This window comes from Heptranchias perlo, chromosome 5 (assembly GCF_035084215.1).
Source record: "Heptranchias perlo isolate sHepPer1 chromosome 5, sHepPer1.hap1, whole genome shotgun sequence".
NCBI lineage: Eukaryota > Metazoa > Chordata > Chondrichthyes > Hexanchiformes > Hexanchidae > Heptranchias > Heptranchias perlo.
Genome location: NC_090329.1, coordinates 93,675,823 through 93,694,428, shown reverse-complemented (window position 1 = coordinate 93,694,428; position 18,606 = coordinate 93,675,823). Strand labels below are relative to the sequence as shown.

The 18,606-nt window shown below is 41.3% G+C and overlaps 2 protein-coding genes across 5 annotated transcripts in view; one reads left to right on the top strand and one right to left on the bottom strand.

The window, feature by feature from the left end:
- The window catches only part of LOC137321461 (uncharacterized), a 43,762-nt gene extending 35,024 nt beyond the window's left edge, over positions 1 to 8,738 (top strand). The window contains exons 11-14 of the mRNA XM_067983856.1: positions 915 to 1,029; positions 2,916 to 3,050; positions 4,001 to 4,126; positions 7,812 to 8,738. Coding sequence (XP_067839957.1) covers positions 915 to 1,029; positions 2,916 to 3,050; positions 4,001 to 4,126; positions 7,812 to 7,951 — 516 coding nt within the window. The 3' untranslated portion in view covers positions 7,952 to 8,738. The remainder of the gene's footprint in view (positions 1 to 914; positions 1,030 to 2,915; positions 3,051 to 4,000; positions 4,127 to 7,811) is intronic.
- A 7,286-nt stretch (positions 8,739 to 16,024) lies between these two features.
- Positions 16,025 to 18,606, bottom strand: part of map7b (microtubule-associated protein 7b) — a 103,885-nt gene continuing 101,303 nt past the window's right edge. For all 4 annotated transcript variants that reach the window (XM_067984806.1, XM_067984804.1, XM_067984805.1 and 1 more), the window contains one exon: positions 16,025 to 18,068. In XM_067984806.1, coding sequence (XP_067840907.1) covers positions 18,058 to 18,068 — 11 coding nt within the window. In that variant the 3' untranslated portion in view covers positions 16,025 to 18,057. The remainder of the gene's footprint in view (positions 18,069 to 18,606) is intronic.

The following is an 18,606-nucleotide window of genomic DNA, read 5'->3' as shown; positions in this document are numbered from 1 at the left end:
CTCCTGCTTTTCCGACACCCTCTTCTTTGAGCATCTCACCATCTTCCATCCCTCATTTCTCTTCTAAAATCCTTATTGTTTACATAGCCTCTCATATTGACTCCCTTACTGAGATGTCCTCCTTTCCTATATCCTCTGCATTGGGCAAATTTCTCATCCTCAGTGATTTTAATGTACACCTCAACTCCATTAGCCCCCCCCGCCATCTGACAACTATCCTTCTGTCTTCCCTCTAATTTTACCCTTCATGAAAACTCCCCCACCTATATATTTCGACACCTCAACCTCATCATCTTTCATAGCCTCTCTGCACCTGAGGTCTTGATCACTGGCCTTGTCATCCTTACCACCCATATCTCTCTAACCTCCTCCAATCCTACCATTTGCCCATGAAAAAAATCTCTTCCTTTGCTCCCTCACAAACTCATTCACAAATTCCCAACTCCCTTCACCAGTCATGACACCTCTGCTGCTGATGACTGCATAATCACTGCCTCACCTCTGCCTTCAATGCCCTTATCCCCCAAAATCAATCACCATCCCCACTTCTGTTGGTGCACTGATTCCCCATCTTTGCTCCCTCAAATCAGAGGGGCACAAACTTGAATGTACTTTGTGCACAATGGACCTGGTCATCAATCACCGGATCTGGCTTGACCACACCAAGAACTACTTTACTTTGCTGTCATCAGCCAAAACCATCTTTTATGCCAGGATCACCTGGAGGGCAAAGACAACCTCAGGCTCCTTTTTTCCACAAGCAACTGCCTCCTTAACTGCCTCTCCCCTCACTTCAAACACTAAATATGAGGAGCTCATGGACGACTTCACCTTCAAGATCAAGACAACCCTTGACCATGGCTTTGGGTTTTGATTTTAATTTTAATAGAAACTCATTTTTATTTGTGTTTCAGGCTGTTGTTGACAGTCGATGTGTTGTGGCACTGCTTCAGGCCCTCAGTCACCTCAGAGTCCATGATGAGTTCCTGTTATACGTGACAGCTTGCATTGCTGAGCTCACAAAGCATGGTAAAGATATTATTTCATCCATTATTATTGTGCAACTATGTACTGAGTAGGTGGTTGTCAACAATAATTTAATTTTCTTTCTGATTCTAAGCATCTAATATTGTTATAAAGGGGAAAACTTTCTCTGACTTGTTATTTGTAGCAGAATTGTGAATGCAGTCTTTTAGAATATAGCAAATATAGCCATGAAGTGCACTATAGAAATGCAAGTTATTTTTTATTAGATTAGGAAAGGATATTAAACAGTGACAATATAAACTACATGGTTCTAGTCACGTCATAGGAGAGGTGGGTGCTGGTGGATAGATCGCTGAAGCAATCAGCACAATGTGCAGGAGCAGTAAATTTAGCAAATAGGATCTTGGCTGTATAGTCAGAGGTGAATAGAGCACAAATATTAGGACGTGATTCTGAGTTTGTGCAGAGCGCTGGTCTGACCTCATCTCACCTGGAATAATGTATACAATTTTGGTCACTATATTGAAAAAGACATCCAGACCTTGGAGAGAGTTCAGTGAATTGGAGACAACCTATTGTCATGGGTAGAGAATTGGTTAGGAGGTAGGAGACAGAGAGCAGGGATAATGGATGTGTACTCCAATTGGCAGGATGTGACTAGTGGTGTCCCCCAGAGATCTGTACTGGGACCTCAACATTTCACTATTTTTATAAATGATTTTGATGAAAGAATAGAGAACCACATATCCAAGTTTTCTAATGAAACCAAGTTAGGTGACATAGTAAATAGTGTAGATGGGAACAGAAAGTTGCAAAGGGACATTGATAGACTAAGTGAGTGGATAAAACTTTGGCAGATGTAGTTCAATGTGGGGAAGTGTGAAGTCATCCACTTTGGACCTAAGAAAGATAGATCAGAGTATTTTCTAAATGACGAGAAGCTAGGAACTGTGGAGGAGCAGAGAGATTTAGGGGTGATAAATGCATGGAATGAACTGCCCAGGGAAGCAGTAGGGGCTGATTGGATCAGCAAATTCAAGAGAGTTGGATAAGTACCTGATGAAAAATGTGATAGGGGGTCTGAGTGGTACCCTGGCATATATTTCCTAGATATTGGAATCAGCCAGATGAACGGCATTTATCTTTTCCAGTCCTGTACATTCCTATGTTTGTATAACACATTCATATCATGCCTTTCATGATCTCAGGACATCCCAAAGTGCTTTGCAGCCAATGAAGTACTTTTGAAATGTTGTCACTGTTGTAATTGCAATTGGTTGGGAGGTAGGAGACAAAGAGTAGGGATAAAAGGCCATTTAGGAGTGAAAGCAGGAAGCACTTTTTTTACACAGTGGAAATCTGGATCTCGCTCTCCCAAAAGGCTGTGGATGCTAAGTCAATTGAAATGTTCAAGACTGAGATCAACAGATTTGTGTTGGATAAGGGTATAAAAGGATGTGGGACAAAGGCAGGTAACTTGAGTTGAGGGGCAGATCAGTCATGACCTAATTGAATGGCCTACTCCTGCTCCTACACATGGAAACACAATGATGAAAGGAAATCTTACTCAAAGGTGTTCAAAGTGAAGGGCAAAAAAAATCTCACATTCTAGCCTTTTGTTCATATTCAGCTTTGAAACAAGGCACAAAAGAAAGTACATTAGCAGACTGAAACTAATGGTGGCATATCTCTCAAATGACCCACTTTAACTGGAAAGCTCCAACCTTAAAAAGCACTGCTGCGAAAAGCAACAGTGGCAAGGCTAGCAAGCTATAAACATCAGCTGATTTGCCAGCTCCTGCCCCAAGCTTCCACCCACATTGCACTCTTTCAACACATTGCAGGGTGAGAGGTATGATAGTGGATATTACAGATATTGAACTAAGTGACTGACTATCCCTTGTTGAATAGGTTGTGTTTTCTTCCAGAAACAATAAGAACACAAATAATACAAGAATCAGATGTGAATATAGCAGCTCATCTATTGATGCTGTCAAGCCAGTCTGAAAACACTGAGCTCTCCTTCCAGGCCGCTTGTATAATCAGTCAACTTGGACTAGATGGTAAAGTGGAAAATAATCAAAGATTTTATTTTGTTAAATTTAAATATGAATTTAGATTATTGTCACTTTTCTTAAGAATGTTTTTCATAGAAAATATATATTTATTTTTTGAGGAAAAAAATGTAATTGTGCACCCTTAGTTCCCAGGCTTGTAACATGTTAAAAAAATGATCTTTCGTCAGGTATAAAGCCAAACACATTATTTAACCATTCTCTTAGCATGTGACCAACTATTTGAAATGGAGTGAACTTGGTGCACAACACACAGTCTGACTCCTAAGTATTTTTACCCAAAAAGAGCAATAATCTTTTATATGGCAGGGGTAGTAACAAGACCATTGTACTTTTTTCTATATGGGATCTAGGGGTTTTAGTATGTTCAATTGCTGCAAAACTCCAATCAACAAAGCAAATAGAATGCTGAACAAGTTAGAGGAAGTCATGATCAAACTGTACAGGGCTCTGGGCAGCATATGCCTTGAGTACTGTTAGAGATCATCAAAGATCTTTTTTTAAAACCAATTTCAACAGAAAATTCCCAGATTTTTGTCAGGTTGGTGGATCAGTAAAGGACATTTCTCTTCTAATTTTGGAATTGAAAACATTTAATTTTCCCTGGTCTTCACACTGAAAATTGGGTCTTGAATGTACATGCATCTCAGGACCCAATTTTCAGCACCAAATTCATTCAAGGAAGAAGAAACACTTCACATGGGTCTTTCATGAAGTACTCTGTTTATAACATTCATATTACATTTTTTCATTTAGAAACTAGAATTATATAACTTTTATTGGATTTTTCTAGGCTGAACAGAGAATATTAGTGCATAATTTGATAATGTCGCTCTTTCAATGTTTGTAAGTAGGTATATCATTTTTATTGCCATGAACTGCATTTTAGAACAGAGTTCACTCTGCTGTAATGATTCATGTGATTGTCTCCATTACAGAAATGTTTTCCTTGTTGTTGAGACCATACACCAGGGAGATTGTTGGTTACATCTTACACTTTCTCAACCATCAGGAAATTAGGTTTCAACATCTGGGCCTTTTATCTATACGAAACCTCAGAAAAGGTGAAAAACACCAACTTTGTCTCCTTCAAGTTAATTTCTATTTTGAAATTTGGTCTGTTTTTATCAGTTTCATGGGGTTGAATTCTTTTAGTTTTCCAAAGTATTTACATGTTACCATATTTATCTATTAATTGTACTGAAGGCAAGATTTCCCTTCGTTAGGGTATCTCCTCCTTGTCTGTAGCCAAGAGTGCAGGTGACTTCCTCCCATCCTATTGTTAATGGGGCTCTGAAACTAGGCTGAAGGAGCTGTGAACCTCCTAAAATCAGAAAAATGCTGTAAATGCACAGCACATCTGTCAACATGAGCAAAGACTGATTAACGTCAGAACTGGAAGATAAGCAAGTCCCTTAATAGGTCTGAACAAAATGATGCATGGATGGATAGGAAGAGAACAGATAGAAATTAAGTCAGGAATATTGACTCCAGTCAGAGGCAATTAATAGATTGCAAAATGCTGGTTTGCTAGCCATTCAAAATTGAAGTGAAAGGGTCTACATCCAAAACATGACAACTTGCATTCCTGTAGCACTTTTAACATAGAAAATGCCCCAAAGCACTTCAAACAAATGGAGATCAAGCCAAAGGAGGAAATATTAGGAGGGGTGACAAAAAGGTTACAGAGATAGCGAGAGGGAAGGCTAGGAAGGGATTTAAACATAAGAATGAAGCACTGGGGGACAGGGATGATGGGTGAGCACAGTGTTGGTGTGGGAAAGGATACAGTCAGCAGTGTTTTGTGTGAGCTGAAGTTTATGGAGGGTGGAGGATGGGAGGCTGGTCAGGATAGCATTGGAATAGTCGAGTCTCGTAAAAAAGGCATAGATAAGGGTTTCAGCAATGGTTGGCTTCAGCAAGGGGTGATATTATGGAGGTGGAAGTAGGCGGTCTTTGAGATGGAGAGGATATGGGATTGGAAGCTCAGCTTGGAGTTGAATGGAATGCTGAGGTTGCGAACACTCTGATTCAGCCAGAGACAGTGATTGGGGAGGGGGTTTGGAGTTAGTGACAAGGGTATGGAGTACGTGGTGGGTCCGAAGATGATAGCTTCAGTCCTCCCAGTGTTTAGCTGGAGGAAATTGTGGCTTGTCCAAGACTTTAGGTTGGATAAGCAGTCTCACAGCACAGAGGCAGTGGAAGGGTCAAGAGCGGCGGTGGCCAGGTAGAGTTGGGTGTCCTCAGCATACATATGGAAGCTAATCCTATGTCTTCGGTGATGTTGCCAAGGGGCAGAGCATAGACAAGGAAGAGGAGGGGGTCAAGGATTGATCCTTGGGGCACTCCAGGGGTAATCATGCAGGGGCATGAAGAGAAGCCATTGGTGGCGATGTTCTGGTTGTGATCAGATAGGTAAGAGTGGAAACAAGCAAGGGCAGTTCCAACAACCGGACTACACTGAGGGACATTGGGAGGATGGTATGGTTGACCATGTCAAAGGTCGGGGAAAGGTTGAGGAGGGATAATGTACCACAGTCACAGAGTGCCATTCATGACCTTGAGTAGGGCTGTTTGTGTTGAGAAGGGGCAGAATTCTGATTGGAGAGATTCAAATCAAGGAATTGTGGGAGAGATGGGCATGGAGTGAAAGATGACAAGTTCAAGGACTTTGGAGAGGAAAGGGAGACTGGAGAAGGGACGGTAGCTTGCAAGGATTTTTTTTATTATTCGTTCATGGGATGTGGGCGTCGCTGGCGAGGTCGGCATTTATTGCCCATTCCTAATTGCCCTTGAGAAGGTGGTGGTGAGCCACCTTCTTGAACCGCTGCAGTCCGTGTGGTGAAGGTTCTTCCACAGTGCTGTTCGGGAGTTCCAGGATTTTGACCCAGTAACGATGAAGGAACGGCGATATATTTCCAAGTCGGGATGGTGTGTAACTTGGAGGGGAACGTGCAGGTGGTGTTGATCCCATGTGCCTGCTGTCCTTGTCCTTCTAGGTGGGAGAGGTCGTGGGTTTGGGAGGTGCTGTCGAAGAAACCTTGGCGAGTTGCTGCAGTGCATCCTGTGGATGGTACACACTGCAGCCACTGTGCGCTGGTGGTGAAGGGAGTCAATGTTTAGGGTGGTGGATAGGGTGCCGGATAGGGTGCCAATCAAGCAAGCTGCTTTGTCCTGGATGGTGTTCTTGAGTGTTGTTGGAGCTGCACTCATCCAGGCAAGTGGAGAGTATTCCATCACACTCCTGACTTGTGCCTTGTAGATGGTGGAAAGGCTTTGGGGAGTCAGGAGATGAGCCACTCGCCGCAGAATACTCAGCCTCTGACCTGCTCTTGTAGGCACAGTATTTATATAGCTGGTCCAGTTAAGTTTCTGGTCAATGGTGACCCCCAGGATGTTGATGGTGGGGGATTCAGCGATGGTAATGCCGTTGAATGTCAAGGGGAGGTGGTTAGACTCTCTCTTGTTGGAGATGGTCATTACCTGGCACTTGTCTGGCGCGAATGTTACTTGCCACTTATGAGCCCAAGCCTGGATGTTGTCCAGGTCTTGCTGCATGCGGGCTCAATAGAAGGATAGAAGGTCAAGGTGGGTTTTTTGAGGAGGGGGCTGATGACCGTTGTTTTGAAAGTGAGGGGGACATGGTCTGAGGAGATGGAACAATTTGCAATGTCAGCTAGCATGGGGGCCAGGAAAAGAAGTTGGATGGTCAGCTGTTTAGTGGGAATGGGTACAAGAGCAGGAGGTGGCAAGTGAGAGGACATGGTGATGAATGGGAGAGAAACTAGAAGAGACAGGGATACGTAGTTAGGTTGGTGGGGGATGGTGGGGAGGATTAACTTGGTGGGCAAATGAAAGCAGAGAATCAGTAGAGGAAGCTAAATGGACAGTCTCAATCTTGGTGACATTTTATTTACATTTGTTTTAGAGACATTTCTGAATAAAAAGACCAACGCTCCTATTTCTTTCATTTCTCTTCCAAAAGTGCTGTCTCCCTTGAGTACACCTCCACGTGTATCAGAAATCCTCTTAGGCCATTCTGTACCTGTGAGCACTGACAGCATCAGCAGGCTATTCACATTGCAGGGATGACAGGCAAGCTTAATCCTGTCCTCACTTGCTGTCCGCACATGCATATTTCAGCATTGGTCGCTGACTAGCAATCAGGAGCAGAAAACTTGATTTATTTTTATCCTCCCCACATGTACGGAGAGTAATTGAATTCCCTCTATTGCTGCTCTTATGCAGGGTAAGTTTGTGTAGTGGTTCTGTTACTGGACTTGCAAGCCAGAAGCCTGGACTAATAATCCAGAGAACTTAAGTTCATAATCCCACCCTAATAGTTTGAGAATTTGAATTCAGTTTTAAAATAAAGCTGATATCAGTAACCCCGATCTGATATATGAGACTCCAGTCTCCACCACATAGTTGATTCTTAACTGCCCTCTGAAGTAACCTGGCAAGCCACTCAGTTGTCTCAAACCGCTACAACCCAGACTGCAGCAGTTCAAGAAGTCAGCCAAACATTTACTCAAGGCAACACCGCACTAAATGATACATTTACCCACTAGGCTACTGGGGATGCTAAAAAAGGCTTCTTAATAAATGTTTTCTGTTAGCATATTATTTGAAATAATCAGTTAATTATAAAATAGCATTAATTATTTGGAGTGAGTACATTTGCTTTACTAACTCTATATGTTACCTTGAAATAACTTTTAGTTAACTCAAATGTTGCTCTTTTCTCAGATTCTCACTTTGCAGCAGTGTTTAGTGAAAGTCAACTGATGGTGCAACTCAACAGGGTTTGTCAGCAAACAGCCGAAACACAGGAACTACTCCAAGCTATTCTATTCCACGCCAAAAAGGAAGACCAAAAACATGACTGATGACACCCTATAATTTACTCGGGGACTGCTAGAACCTCAAGAACACAGGAAAAAGCAATGGAACATTTTACAACATATAAAAGGTTTTGTTGAGGTCCAATGGCTTCTTTAAGATTAAGCTCATGTTTTAAACTGGGAAACAAAATCACAGCCACCACACTCCATAAACTTTTAAAAATCCCTTTTCTCTTAGTGCCAATCAGTAAACTGTAACAGCTGTACTCCATATGGTGCCAATAGTTAAGCAATTTTCAAATAAAATATATTTTAAGGGGTGATTAAGTTAATATTGCTTTGAGTGTTCAACTTATCTCTTAACCTAGACTTAATTCAAATAGAATATTCAACAATAGGAAGCAAACTATTTCCAGGTAATTTTTTTCCTGCACAAAACACAAGTGGAATAAATTTAAAGAAACAAATCCTTAGTTCGTGGTCTGAAAGCTGTTTTGAAATGCACACAAATGGGCATTTCCAGGGACAGTGGTGTTATTTCCTATTGGACATTCCCTTGTACTATTTACCACAACAAATTACAGAGCCCCATAGGCAAAGGTTTGGATTTTACCACTTGCTAGGATGAATATTAAGGATTTGCACACAATAATTATTCTACCACTAATTGCTGATCTGATTAAAATTAAGAATGTTGAGATCAGGGCTGTGTAATGGACCAAGTTATCAGACCAAGACTACTTACACTTCTTCCTATTATTTGCTTTGATTTTAGACTTCTAATTTCTATGTTATTAAGATAAAGATTTCTATAAATACACAGTTTACAAACCTTTTTGCCTCAGACCATTCAATTGCTCATTTTGCAATTCTTGTAAAGGTAAATCTGATTTGATTCTTTCTCCCTTCCAGAAGATAATTGACTAATGCTGGTGGCATTGTTTCACAGATATTGGCAGCCTTTTATTCTTGATGTGAACCTATCGCGATTGGTACTGGGTTTTTCAAGCTTAGAGCTGAGCCCGGTCCTGTCCTCACCCAATGTCCACATTTGCACTTCCAGCACAGCTCAGTGGACAGTGATCAGGAGTGAGAACCCTGGTTCATTTTTCCCCTCATTAGCCCAGGAATAAAGGGTAATTGTAGTGTCCTTACCACAGTCCTAGCTGTGATCAGCTAATGCATTATAGGCGTATGAATTGAAACAGGACTTTCCTGGCCCATACCTTAGTATCAAGCAAGTCACTGAACCAGCATGGGGACTGCAAACTGATTAGTCTTGTATAGTATTCCTGATGCAATCAGCATCTGTTTTAGTACAATGGAATTTATATTTAGATCTGAGCTCTGTTTGGCAGTTGTATATTTATCTGGAATTAATGTGAAGAGTGACGCCATTTAACATGCAATAAGCTTTGGTGCCAAGCCAAAAAATTAACAGACGTCATTCCCTTTACCCAATTACATTGTTGTATGCTAGCAAAAGCAAACCAACAGCTTCAAGATCAGCTGTAAATACAAGCTTATCACATGAAAGCCAGAAGTTACACAAACTGCAGTGGGAGACAGGCTTATAATGTTGTAGGTTTCCCCAACATCCCTTCATTTGTAAAGGAAGAAAAAAACAAGAAAGCCTCAATATAAGAGTTGAAGGCATAAATTTATTTCTGGAGGGATGCCACTCCGCTGCCTCTAAACATTGATTTTTAACAGTTCATTTGATGCATTTGCCAGTACTTTATCGGCATTAGATTAATTTAATCTAAAAAGAGACTTTTGTCAATTTTATTTAAAACTACTTATTTTTTCCTCTATATTTAAAAATTTTCACCTATAGCAGCAGATAACCTATCACTGAGGAAAAAAAGTTATAATTGTTTTTAAAAATTGGTCTAATAGCAAATATGGGATTTGAACCCCATCTTGCTATGTAATTACTCGAGTCAGGGCAGTAGGTAGCAAATTTAGTCCTTCTAAATGCTGTCCCCATCCTTCAGCACCAACTGGTGGCGCATTTTTTGGAGGTAGTGGTGGTGGTTGGGAGGTAGGGGGCTGGTATATACTCCGTGGGAAATTTTGGATTTTTATGCAAAATTAAACACTTTGATACTGTTGATTTCCAGCTATGAACAGTGTTTTGGGGCCACTATTCATATCAAACAGATGATTAGTCTGGATGAATTTTGTAAATATTAGTTATAATAGTGTAAAGATTCTGGGGGTGGGGGGGTCCAAATGTCTAAATGATGCTATGGAATTCACAGGCACTCCAGAGCTTAGAGGTTAGTTGGTGTTGGTCACTACGAGCACACAGAGTTTTCAGCTGGTATTTTGGTAGGATAATGGCAAGTTTCTTTTTCACAAGGCAAGCATTATGCGGCAAGAAAAAACATAAAATATATTGCCTTTCGTTCATAGATTGTGATGGATGGGGGGGAAATAAGCCACTGACATCAGCGCAATGAGAATAAAAAAAACAGGAATCGGACAAAAATCAGGTTGGGAGGCAAGGAGAAAATAGAAATGAAAGAAAGGGTGTGTATTGAGCTACATATATGAACAGGGAAAGATTTTCCAATCCAGAGCATCATGTCATAGCTGCCTATTGTGATCGTCAGTTCATGTTTGGTCTTGCATTAATAATATGTTCAACAAGCCAGAAGGAACTGTACAATTATTCTTACAATAGACTAAAAATGCCATTATAGATTAGAATTACTTGAGCAGATTTATCACACATTGGGCGAGAAATTGGTCTGTGTCACGCCCGATTTCGAGGAGCGAAATGAGTATAGCGTGGACAAAGTTTGGTGGTTGTTCTATTGGTTTGGGAGACTTTTAGTCGTCCCAAAAGGCTGCCTGAATGGAGCAGAGGCAATTAAAATATCTAAATAAGAGTCCTTCAACAGACAAAGGACCTTAACGAAATTGACGAGTGGGAGTGCTGCACTTATGCAAGTCTTTGGTCAGTTGTTTCAGGCTGCTAGTTGGCTTGGAGGAGTTATTTTGGCTTCCATGGCTGAGATATTTGTTTGGAAAAGTGATTTTTTTTTTGGAAGCTTTACCACTGTACAACAGCTTCAACTGTTTATTGTTGCAAAGTGGGTGTTTTGCTGAGTTTGCCTTTGGGGCTGCAGAAAGAGGAGGATCAGCAGCAAGCAACACAGGAGCTGCTGACACAAGAGGACGCAGGAGGCCTTATATCACGTGGGTCTTCCGTAACAGGGTCTCCCACCTCAACTTGAGTGAGGAGCAGTGTGGCCAGCACCTCTACCTCTATAAAATTCCTTATGCAAACCCCTAGTGCCTGTCTTCTGTGCTCATTTGCCTACTCTGGTGTTCTTATGAGGTGCTTTCCCCAGTGGCAGCAGCAGCATGGTAGGTGGAAGGCTGATGAACTTCCACTGAGGACACTTGAAATGGCTGTGGTGGGCAAACTCAAGGAGTTCTGGTCTTAAGACAGCCCAGCAACAGACTGCAGTATCTTGCTGGCAGCCAGGGCAATCTGGCACCAACACTGGTTCAAAGGCTGGTGGGGGAGCAGGTATGCTGTCATCCTGAAAACAGCATCTGCCTCTCCCATGGTGCCAATGCCACTATCATGGGGCTGCACCTCAGCACTCACACTACTCTGCATGAGAATAGAGTCCAGGAGAAGCCCCTTTCCATAGTCTCCATCATGCCTTGAAATCCAGGGGAGATGCTGGAGCATAGAGCCAAGATAGTAGCAGTCTGAGTATCCATAGAAGCTGTCACCAGAGGCTCCAACACTAGGCCCCAGAGCAGTGTTCATGCTGCTGACCACACAATCCATAGTTGACTGCATTGGCTCTGTGGCCACTCTTACAAGCTGGACTCCACCATGCTCCCCAACAATGTGGACAGGCTCGCTGGCAGGCACTCTAGCGCATTTGGTAGTTTGTTATGCACAGTCATTAGTCTTCTACAGGCTGAGCACTGAAAGCCATTATTTATGCCTTCTACAGGCCTTGGATGCGAGCTTGCCCTCTGGTGAGCTGATTCTTGCCCATCCTATGCCCTTGCTTCTGCACACATACTCAGTGATTTTCCCAGTGCAGATCCCTCGAACTGCTCTTCTTCTTCCAATCCTTTATAGAGATTAGTTGGGGGTGGGTTTGGAAAGAGATGGTGCTGTTGAAGTAACCTTGGTGAGTTGCTGCAGTGCATCCTGTAGACAGTGCAAACTACAGCTAGTGTGCTGGTAAAGACGGGGATGGATATCTATTCCAGAGGAAGGGGAACCAAACAACTGAACTTCTCTGTCCTGGATATCAAGCTTTGAGTGTTGTTGCAGCTAATGGAGGTGAGCAACTCTTGCAGGATACCTAGTCTCGGCCCTATTTTTGTAGTCATGGTGTTTAACATGGCTGGTCCAGTTAAGTTTCTGTTCAGTAGTGATGCCCAACTAACTTGGTGCTTGGGTCCATTGAAGGTCAAGCGGGATAGCCAGGGTTTCTCTTGTTCAAGAGTTTGTGGTATGAATATTACCTGTCAGTACAAATTTAGATGTTGTTCAGCCTGTAGATTAGGATAGGCTGCTTCATTATCAGCAAAATTGTGAATGAAACTGAACACTGTGGACTAGTCATCAAACAGCCTCAGTTTTGCCATCATGACAGAGAAGGTTGTTGATGAAGTAGCTGAAAGCTATTCTCACCTGGCATTTGTCATTTAGCTCTTGCATCCATAGCTGGATCAAGGATGGGACAAGGTCTGGAGCCAAGTGATTCTAGTGTAACCTAAACTGAGCATTGGTGAACAGGTAGTGCTTGATGACTCCTTCCACCACTTCACTGCTGATTACAAGGAGGTTGATATTTTTTTATTATTATTCGTTCATAGGATGTGGGTGGCGCTGGCGAAGCCGGCATTTATTGCCCATCCCTAATTGCCCTTGGGAAGGTGGTGGTGAGCCACCTTCTTGAACCGCTGCAGTCCGTATGGTGAAGGTTCTCCCACAGTGCTGTTAGGAAGGGAGTTCCAGGATTTTGACCCAGCGACGATGAAGGAACGGCGATATATTTCCAAGTCGGGATGGTGTGCGACTTGGAGGGGAACATGCAGGTGGTGTTGTTCCCAGTAATTGGCCAGGTTAGAATCATCCTGCTTTTGTGGATAGGACATACCTGGTCAATTTTCCATATTATGTAAATACCAGTGTCATGGTACTGGAACAGCTTGACTGGGAAAGCAGCCAGCTCCAATACACAGGTCTTTAGCACCATAGCTGAGACTGGCAGGGGCCATAGCCTTTGAGTGTCTAGTATCGTCAGCTACTTTTAATGCCATGTAGAGTGAACTAAATTGGATGGACTGGCCCAGCAGGATTATCCACTTGGCCCCTTTGCCTGAAGATACTTGTAAACACTTAAACCTCAACTCATACACACATATGTTGGGTTGCATGTTCAATGATAGGAGGCTCCATGAACATCCCTCCTTTTGTTAGTTGCCTGGTTGTCCACCAGGATTCTTGATTGGATGCGGTAAGGGTACAGAGCTTTTCTCTGATCTATTAGTTCTTAGCTCAGTCCATAGCCTGCTGCAGGTAGCCCAGTGTGATAGAATGAAGTGACAACCTAATGCAGCTAAGGTTTAGCTGATGGTGCTTCCGGTATGCCCTTGTAAACTCACAGTGATGTAGGGTTGGTCTCCCAACTTGGTGACTGAGGAGCAAGGGCCATGATGTTACAGATTATGGTGGTATATAATTCTGCTACTGATGGCAGACAGCGCCTCATGGATGCCCAGTTCTGAGTTACTAGATCTGTCCTCAGTGTGCTGTTTTTAACTAAAACATCATGATATATCACAATCTACTAACTACACAATGAAGAATTTCCCCGCTGTGAAGACGAGACCCTCTTCAGAAGAACTGCGCGACGGTCACTCTATTGTGGATAGACATATCTGCACCAGGTAGGTTGGGGAGGACCAGGTCAAGTAGGTCACTTTCTCATGCTGTGCCATTCAACAAGATCACAGCTGATCTTCTACCTCAACGCCATTTTCCTGCACCATTCCCATATCCCTTGATGCCTTTAATACATAGAAATCTAACGATCTCGGTTTTGAATGTACTCAATAACTGAGGCTCCACAGCCCTCTGGGGTAGATAATTCCAAAGATTCAACACCCTCTGAAGAAATTTCTCATCTCAGTCCTAAATGGCCTACCCCTTATTCTGAGACTGTGACCCCTGGTTCTAGATTCCCCAGCCAGGGGAAACATCCTCCCTGCCCTGTAAGAATTTTGTATGTTTCAATGAGATCACCTCTCATTCTTCGAAACTCTAGAGAATACAAGCCTAGTCTACTCAATCTCTCCTCATACAACAATCCCGCCATCCCAGGAATCAGTCTGGTGAACCTTCATCGCACTCCCTCCATGGCAAATATATCCTCTCTTAGGTAAGGAGATCAATACTGTACACAATACTCCAGGTGCGGTCTCACCAAAGCCCTATGTAACTACAGAAAGACATCTTTACTCCTGTACTCAAATTCTCTTGTAATAAAGGCCAACATACCATTTGCCTTCCTAATTGCTTGCTGCACCTGCATGTTAGCTTTCAGTGACTCATGTACAAGGACATCCAGGTCCCTTTGAACATCAACATTTCCCAAACTCTCACCATTTAAAAAATACTCTGCATTTCTGTTTTTCCTACCAAAGTGGATAACTTCACATTTTTCCACCTGCCATGTTCTTGCCCACTCACTTAGGCCTGTCTATATCCCCTTGAAGTCTCTGCATCCCTCTCAACTCACATTCCCACCTAGTTTTGTGTCATCAGCAACTTGGAAATATTACGTTTGGTCCCCTCATCCAAATCAAAAAGGTATAGATTGTGAATAGCTGGGGCCCAAGCAACGATCCCTGCGGTACCCCACTAGTCACAGTCTGCCAACTTGAAAAAGACCCATTTATTCCTACTCTGTTTTCTGTCTGTTAACCAATTCTCAATCCATGCCAGTATATTACCCCCAATTCCATGTGCTCTAACTTTGTTCATCAACCTCCTGTGTGAGACCTTATTGAAAGCCTTCTGAAAATCCAAATACACCACATTCACTGGTTCCCCCTTATCTATTCTACTAGTTACATCCTCAAAGAACTCCAATAGGTTTGTCAAACATGATTTCACTTTAATAAATCCATTTTGATTCTGCCAAATCCTATTATTTTCTAAGTGTCCTGTTATCATATCCTTTATAATAGATTCTAGCATTTTCCCTACTATTGATGTCAGGCTAACAGGTCTGTAATTCCCTGTTTTCTCTCTCCCTCCTTTCTTAAATAGTGGGGTTACATTTGCTATCCTCCAATCTGCAGGAACCGTTCCAAAATCTATAGAATTTTGGAAGATGACAACGAATGCATCCACTATCTCAACAGCCAACTCTTTCAAAACCCTGGGATATAGATCATCAGGTCCTTGGGATTTATCGACTTTCAGTCCCATTAATTTCTCAAGTACTATTTTTTTTTTACTAATACTAATTTCTTTCAGTTGCTCATTCTTGCCAGACCCTTGGTTCTCTAATATTTCTGGGAGGTTTTTTGTGTCTTCTTCCGTGAAGACAGACACAAAGTGTTTGTTTAATTTCCTCACCTCCTGTCGCAGACACAGTCTGGCAGCTTCAGAACTCAGGCAGCTTGGTTTCTACCACATCAACTGGAGGTAGACATTGAAGTCCCCTGTCAAAGTTCTGAAAAGGGCAAATACTGGGCTGTCTCAATTTATAGGTCCCACTGTTCAAAGTAGGATGTTTTGTAAACACAAAACCAGACGTTAATAAGGAGGGAAAATCAGAGCATCAAGAATGAGAACAGACACTCAAATTACACAGAAGAAAGTGAATATGAACACTCAATAGAATTTCGTTGTACTTTGGTATGTAGCCATTAAGCAGAAAAGCAATGCATTATAAAAACCCACAATGAATACACAAGGAACTGTTCTTTATTAATAATGTTTTCTGTAAAATTGGAATATCTAATTCATTTGTATGAGTCAAAATGGTGCAAAATGCTAGTCAAAGCAACGTTTTCAAACCAGTTCTATAGAAATAATGAAATTGCAATACATACTAGTTACAGAAACTATTATTTTATTGCATTTCCTTTGTGTAAGTTACCAAACTTGTCTCCACCAAATTTTGAGGATCATCTTTTGAAACTACAAAAGTGGGGTGGGGAATGCAGAGAAGGTGGAAAATGAAGTATTTTTCTTTAAACTCGTGCAGATTTTATTGAGCTTTCACTCTTTAGTTTCTCATACTGGAAACTATCTTGCTGACAGTTACAGATTCCGCCAATCCTTAAATTAATCTTCAGAAACATGTACAACTCATTTAGTCCATCAAGTTTGTATATTTAAAGTAGGCAGGAAAGAGGTACGAACAAAAACCTGAAACATACTTGATTCAGTATTCTACGCATTAGAAAAATTAAATTCAGAACATTCTTCTGGTAAAATTAAATCAGCAATAAATCACTTGCCTGATTAGTTTAGTGTGGCAATTGATCACTTTACATCTGCAAACCAATTGAGATTTTAAAAATATTAACTCAAAAGAACTTTTTTTGTACACAATCTATACAGATTAAAACAAAACTAAAGAAATTTAAAGAATTTCCCCCATTTTTAAATAATTTCTATATACATGGATATGAGTAGACCATACAGGAAAAAAAGAACTAGAACGAAATATGCAGCTATACAACAATTACTGAACAAACCACTAAATGGCTTTTTTATACTTGTGGATGGATAAAGGTTTTCAAAGCTTTGACTAAGCCTCTCATGTAGCACAAAATATACACCATCTGTCTTCAAATGAACCTATTCAATATTCTAATTTCATGCAATGATCAACTATGAAAAAGGACCCTTGCATGATGGTGCTTTAACCATAATGCTCAGGAGAGAAAAACAAACTGACGTCTGGTCATGTTTAGTACAGTCCGCAATAATTTCAGTAGTACTCGAGGGAAAAAAAGTGCAAGGTTTTACAGTCATGCTCTATAGCAGCAATATCTAAACTTGAGAGATGGAAGTTATGAGCTTCATTGGTGCAGTAACTTGCAAATGAATTAAATTTAAAGACTCCAAATCTAGTATGTGAAAGTCACATAGAAGGAATGCCATCTCAAACTCCAGATACAAGCCAGGTTTCGTGCTCTGAAACGAGCAAAACCAAAGACTCCACAAATAATTTTTAAGTTAGTCTCATGATCTGATAAGGCAATTAAAAGCTTATCGCATTTTAGTATCATCTAAATTTCCAGTGTCTTTTCGATCAGATCATAAGGCATTACAACTGTTTGACCATACACAAGTTGAATTAGTATTGTTTATATATAGTCTATTTGAGACCCTTCACTGGCATGACTAACTTGCCTCGAAGTTTCCTTGTGATAAATACCAACCTGTGTACAGGTGTTTTATTTATTAACCATTCACAGAATTGCCATTAGAATCCAATATGCACTATTTTCAACATTTTTCTATCGTACCAGGTGTTTAAAAAAAACTTCTGAATAGGAGGTAACAGTGAAGCATCTAAAAAAGATCTGCTTAGTATTTAAGAGATTATATAGAACTCGGCAGAGCTCACTGTGCCATATTTAAACCAATAGGTTCATATTTCTATCATGCCTCATTATCAACTTGCAGCGCAACGAGGCTTATTCAAGTAATAGTTTTTTTTTAAAAAGAGCGAAAGCACTGCTAGTTTTGAAGTACAGTATTAACATTGAAATCCTGCCGTTCACCGTCACAAATTCGCCATTCTCATTTCTTGTCATATTATGAAGAATGCCAATCCCCTGAAGGAGCATGTTGGAAAAGCAGTTTTATATACAATGCATACTAAGCACAATTAACCAGTGATCAGAATTAACTAGCTGTTCAGTTAGCAATGATGAATTCCTCTCCACCCACATCTTGCATGTTTATACTCCCATTCTCAGAGTCATGGTTAGTTTCTAGTTTTTTTTTTAAAAATCACGTTGCATCTTAAAATGGCTGCACTGCAATCCTTCATGGTGCGAAGCAAAAAGAATTCCAGTTGCTGTGAATGTGCTTACTGAACTCCACACTTTGCTGCTCCTGCTCAACATTCTCAAATCACTTCTGGAAGAAATACAGAAAGATACAAAAGTTAGAGCAAGTTGATATATTTGTGAAATAGAAATTCACACTTCTGTTCAAAATCTGAAAATCAGAGATGAACACAGAAGCCTAAATCAGAATTGTTCCCATTGGCCGACTGATATTTAAGGTGATTGGCAAAAGAACCAAAAGGCGACGCGAGGAAAAACTTTAAGCAGTGAGTAGTTATGATCTGGAATGCGCTGCCTGAAAGGGTGATGGAAGCAGATGCAATTGTGGCTTTCAAAAAGGAATTGGATAAATACTTGAAGGGAGAAAATTTGCAGGGCTACGGGGAAAAGAGTGGGGGAATGAGACTAACTGGATTGCTCTTACAAAGAGCCGGCACGAGCTCAATGGGCCGAATGGCCTCCTTCTATGCTGTAAACCATTCTATGATTCTATATTTTCTCTCCTCCTCTCTTATTCTCCTTGAGCCAACACTATGCTGCCTGTATCCCAACATGAACCAAGTCCCACTCACCCATCACCCTGTGCTCCCTGACCTACATTGGCTCCC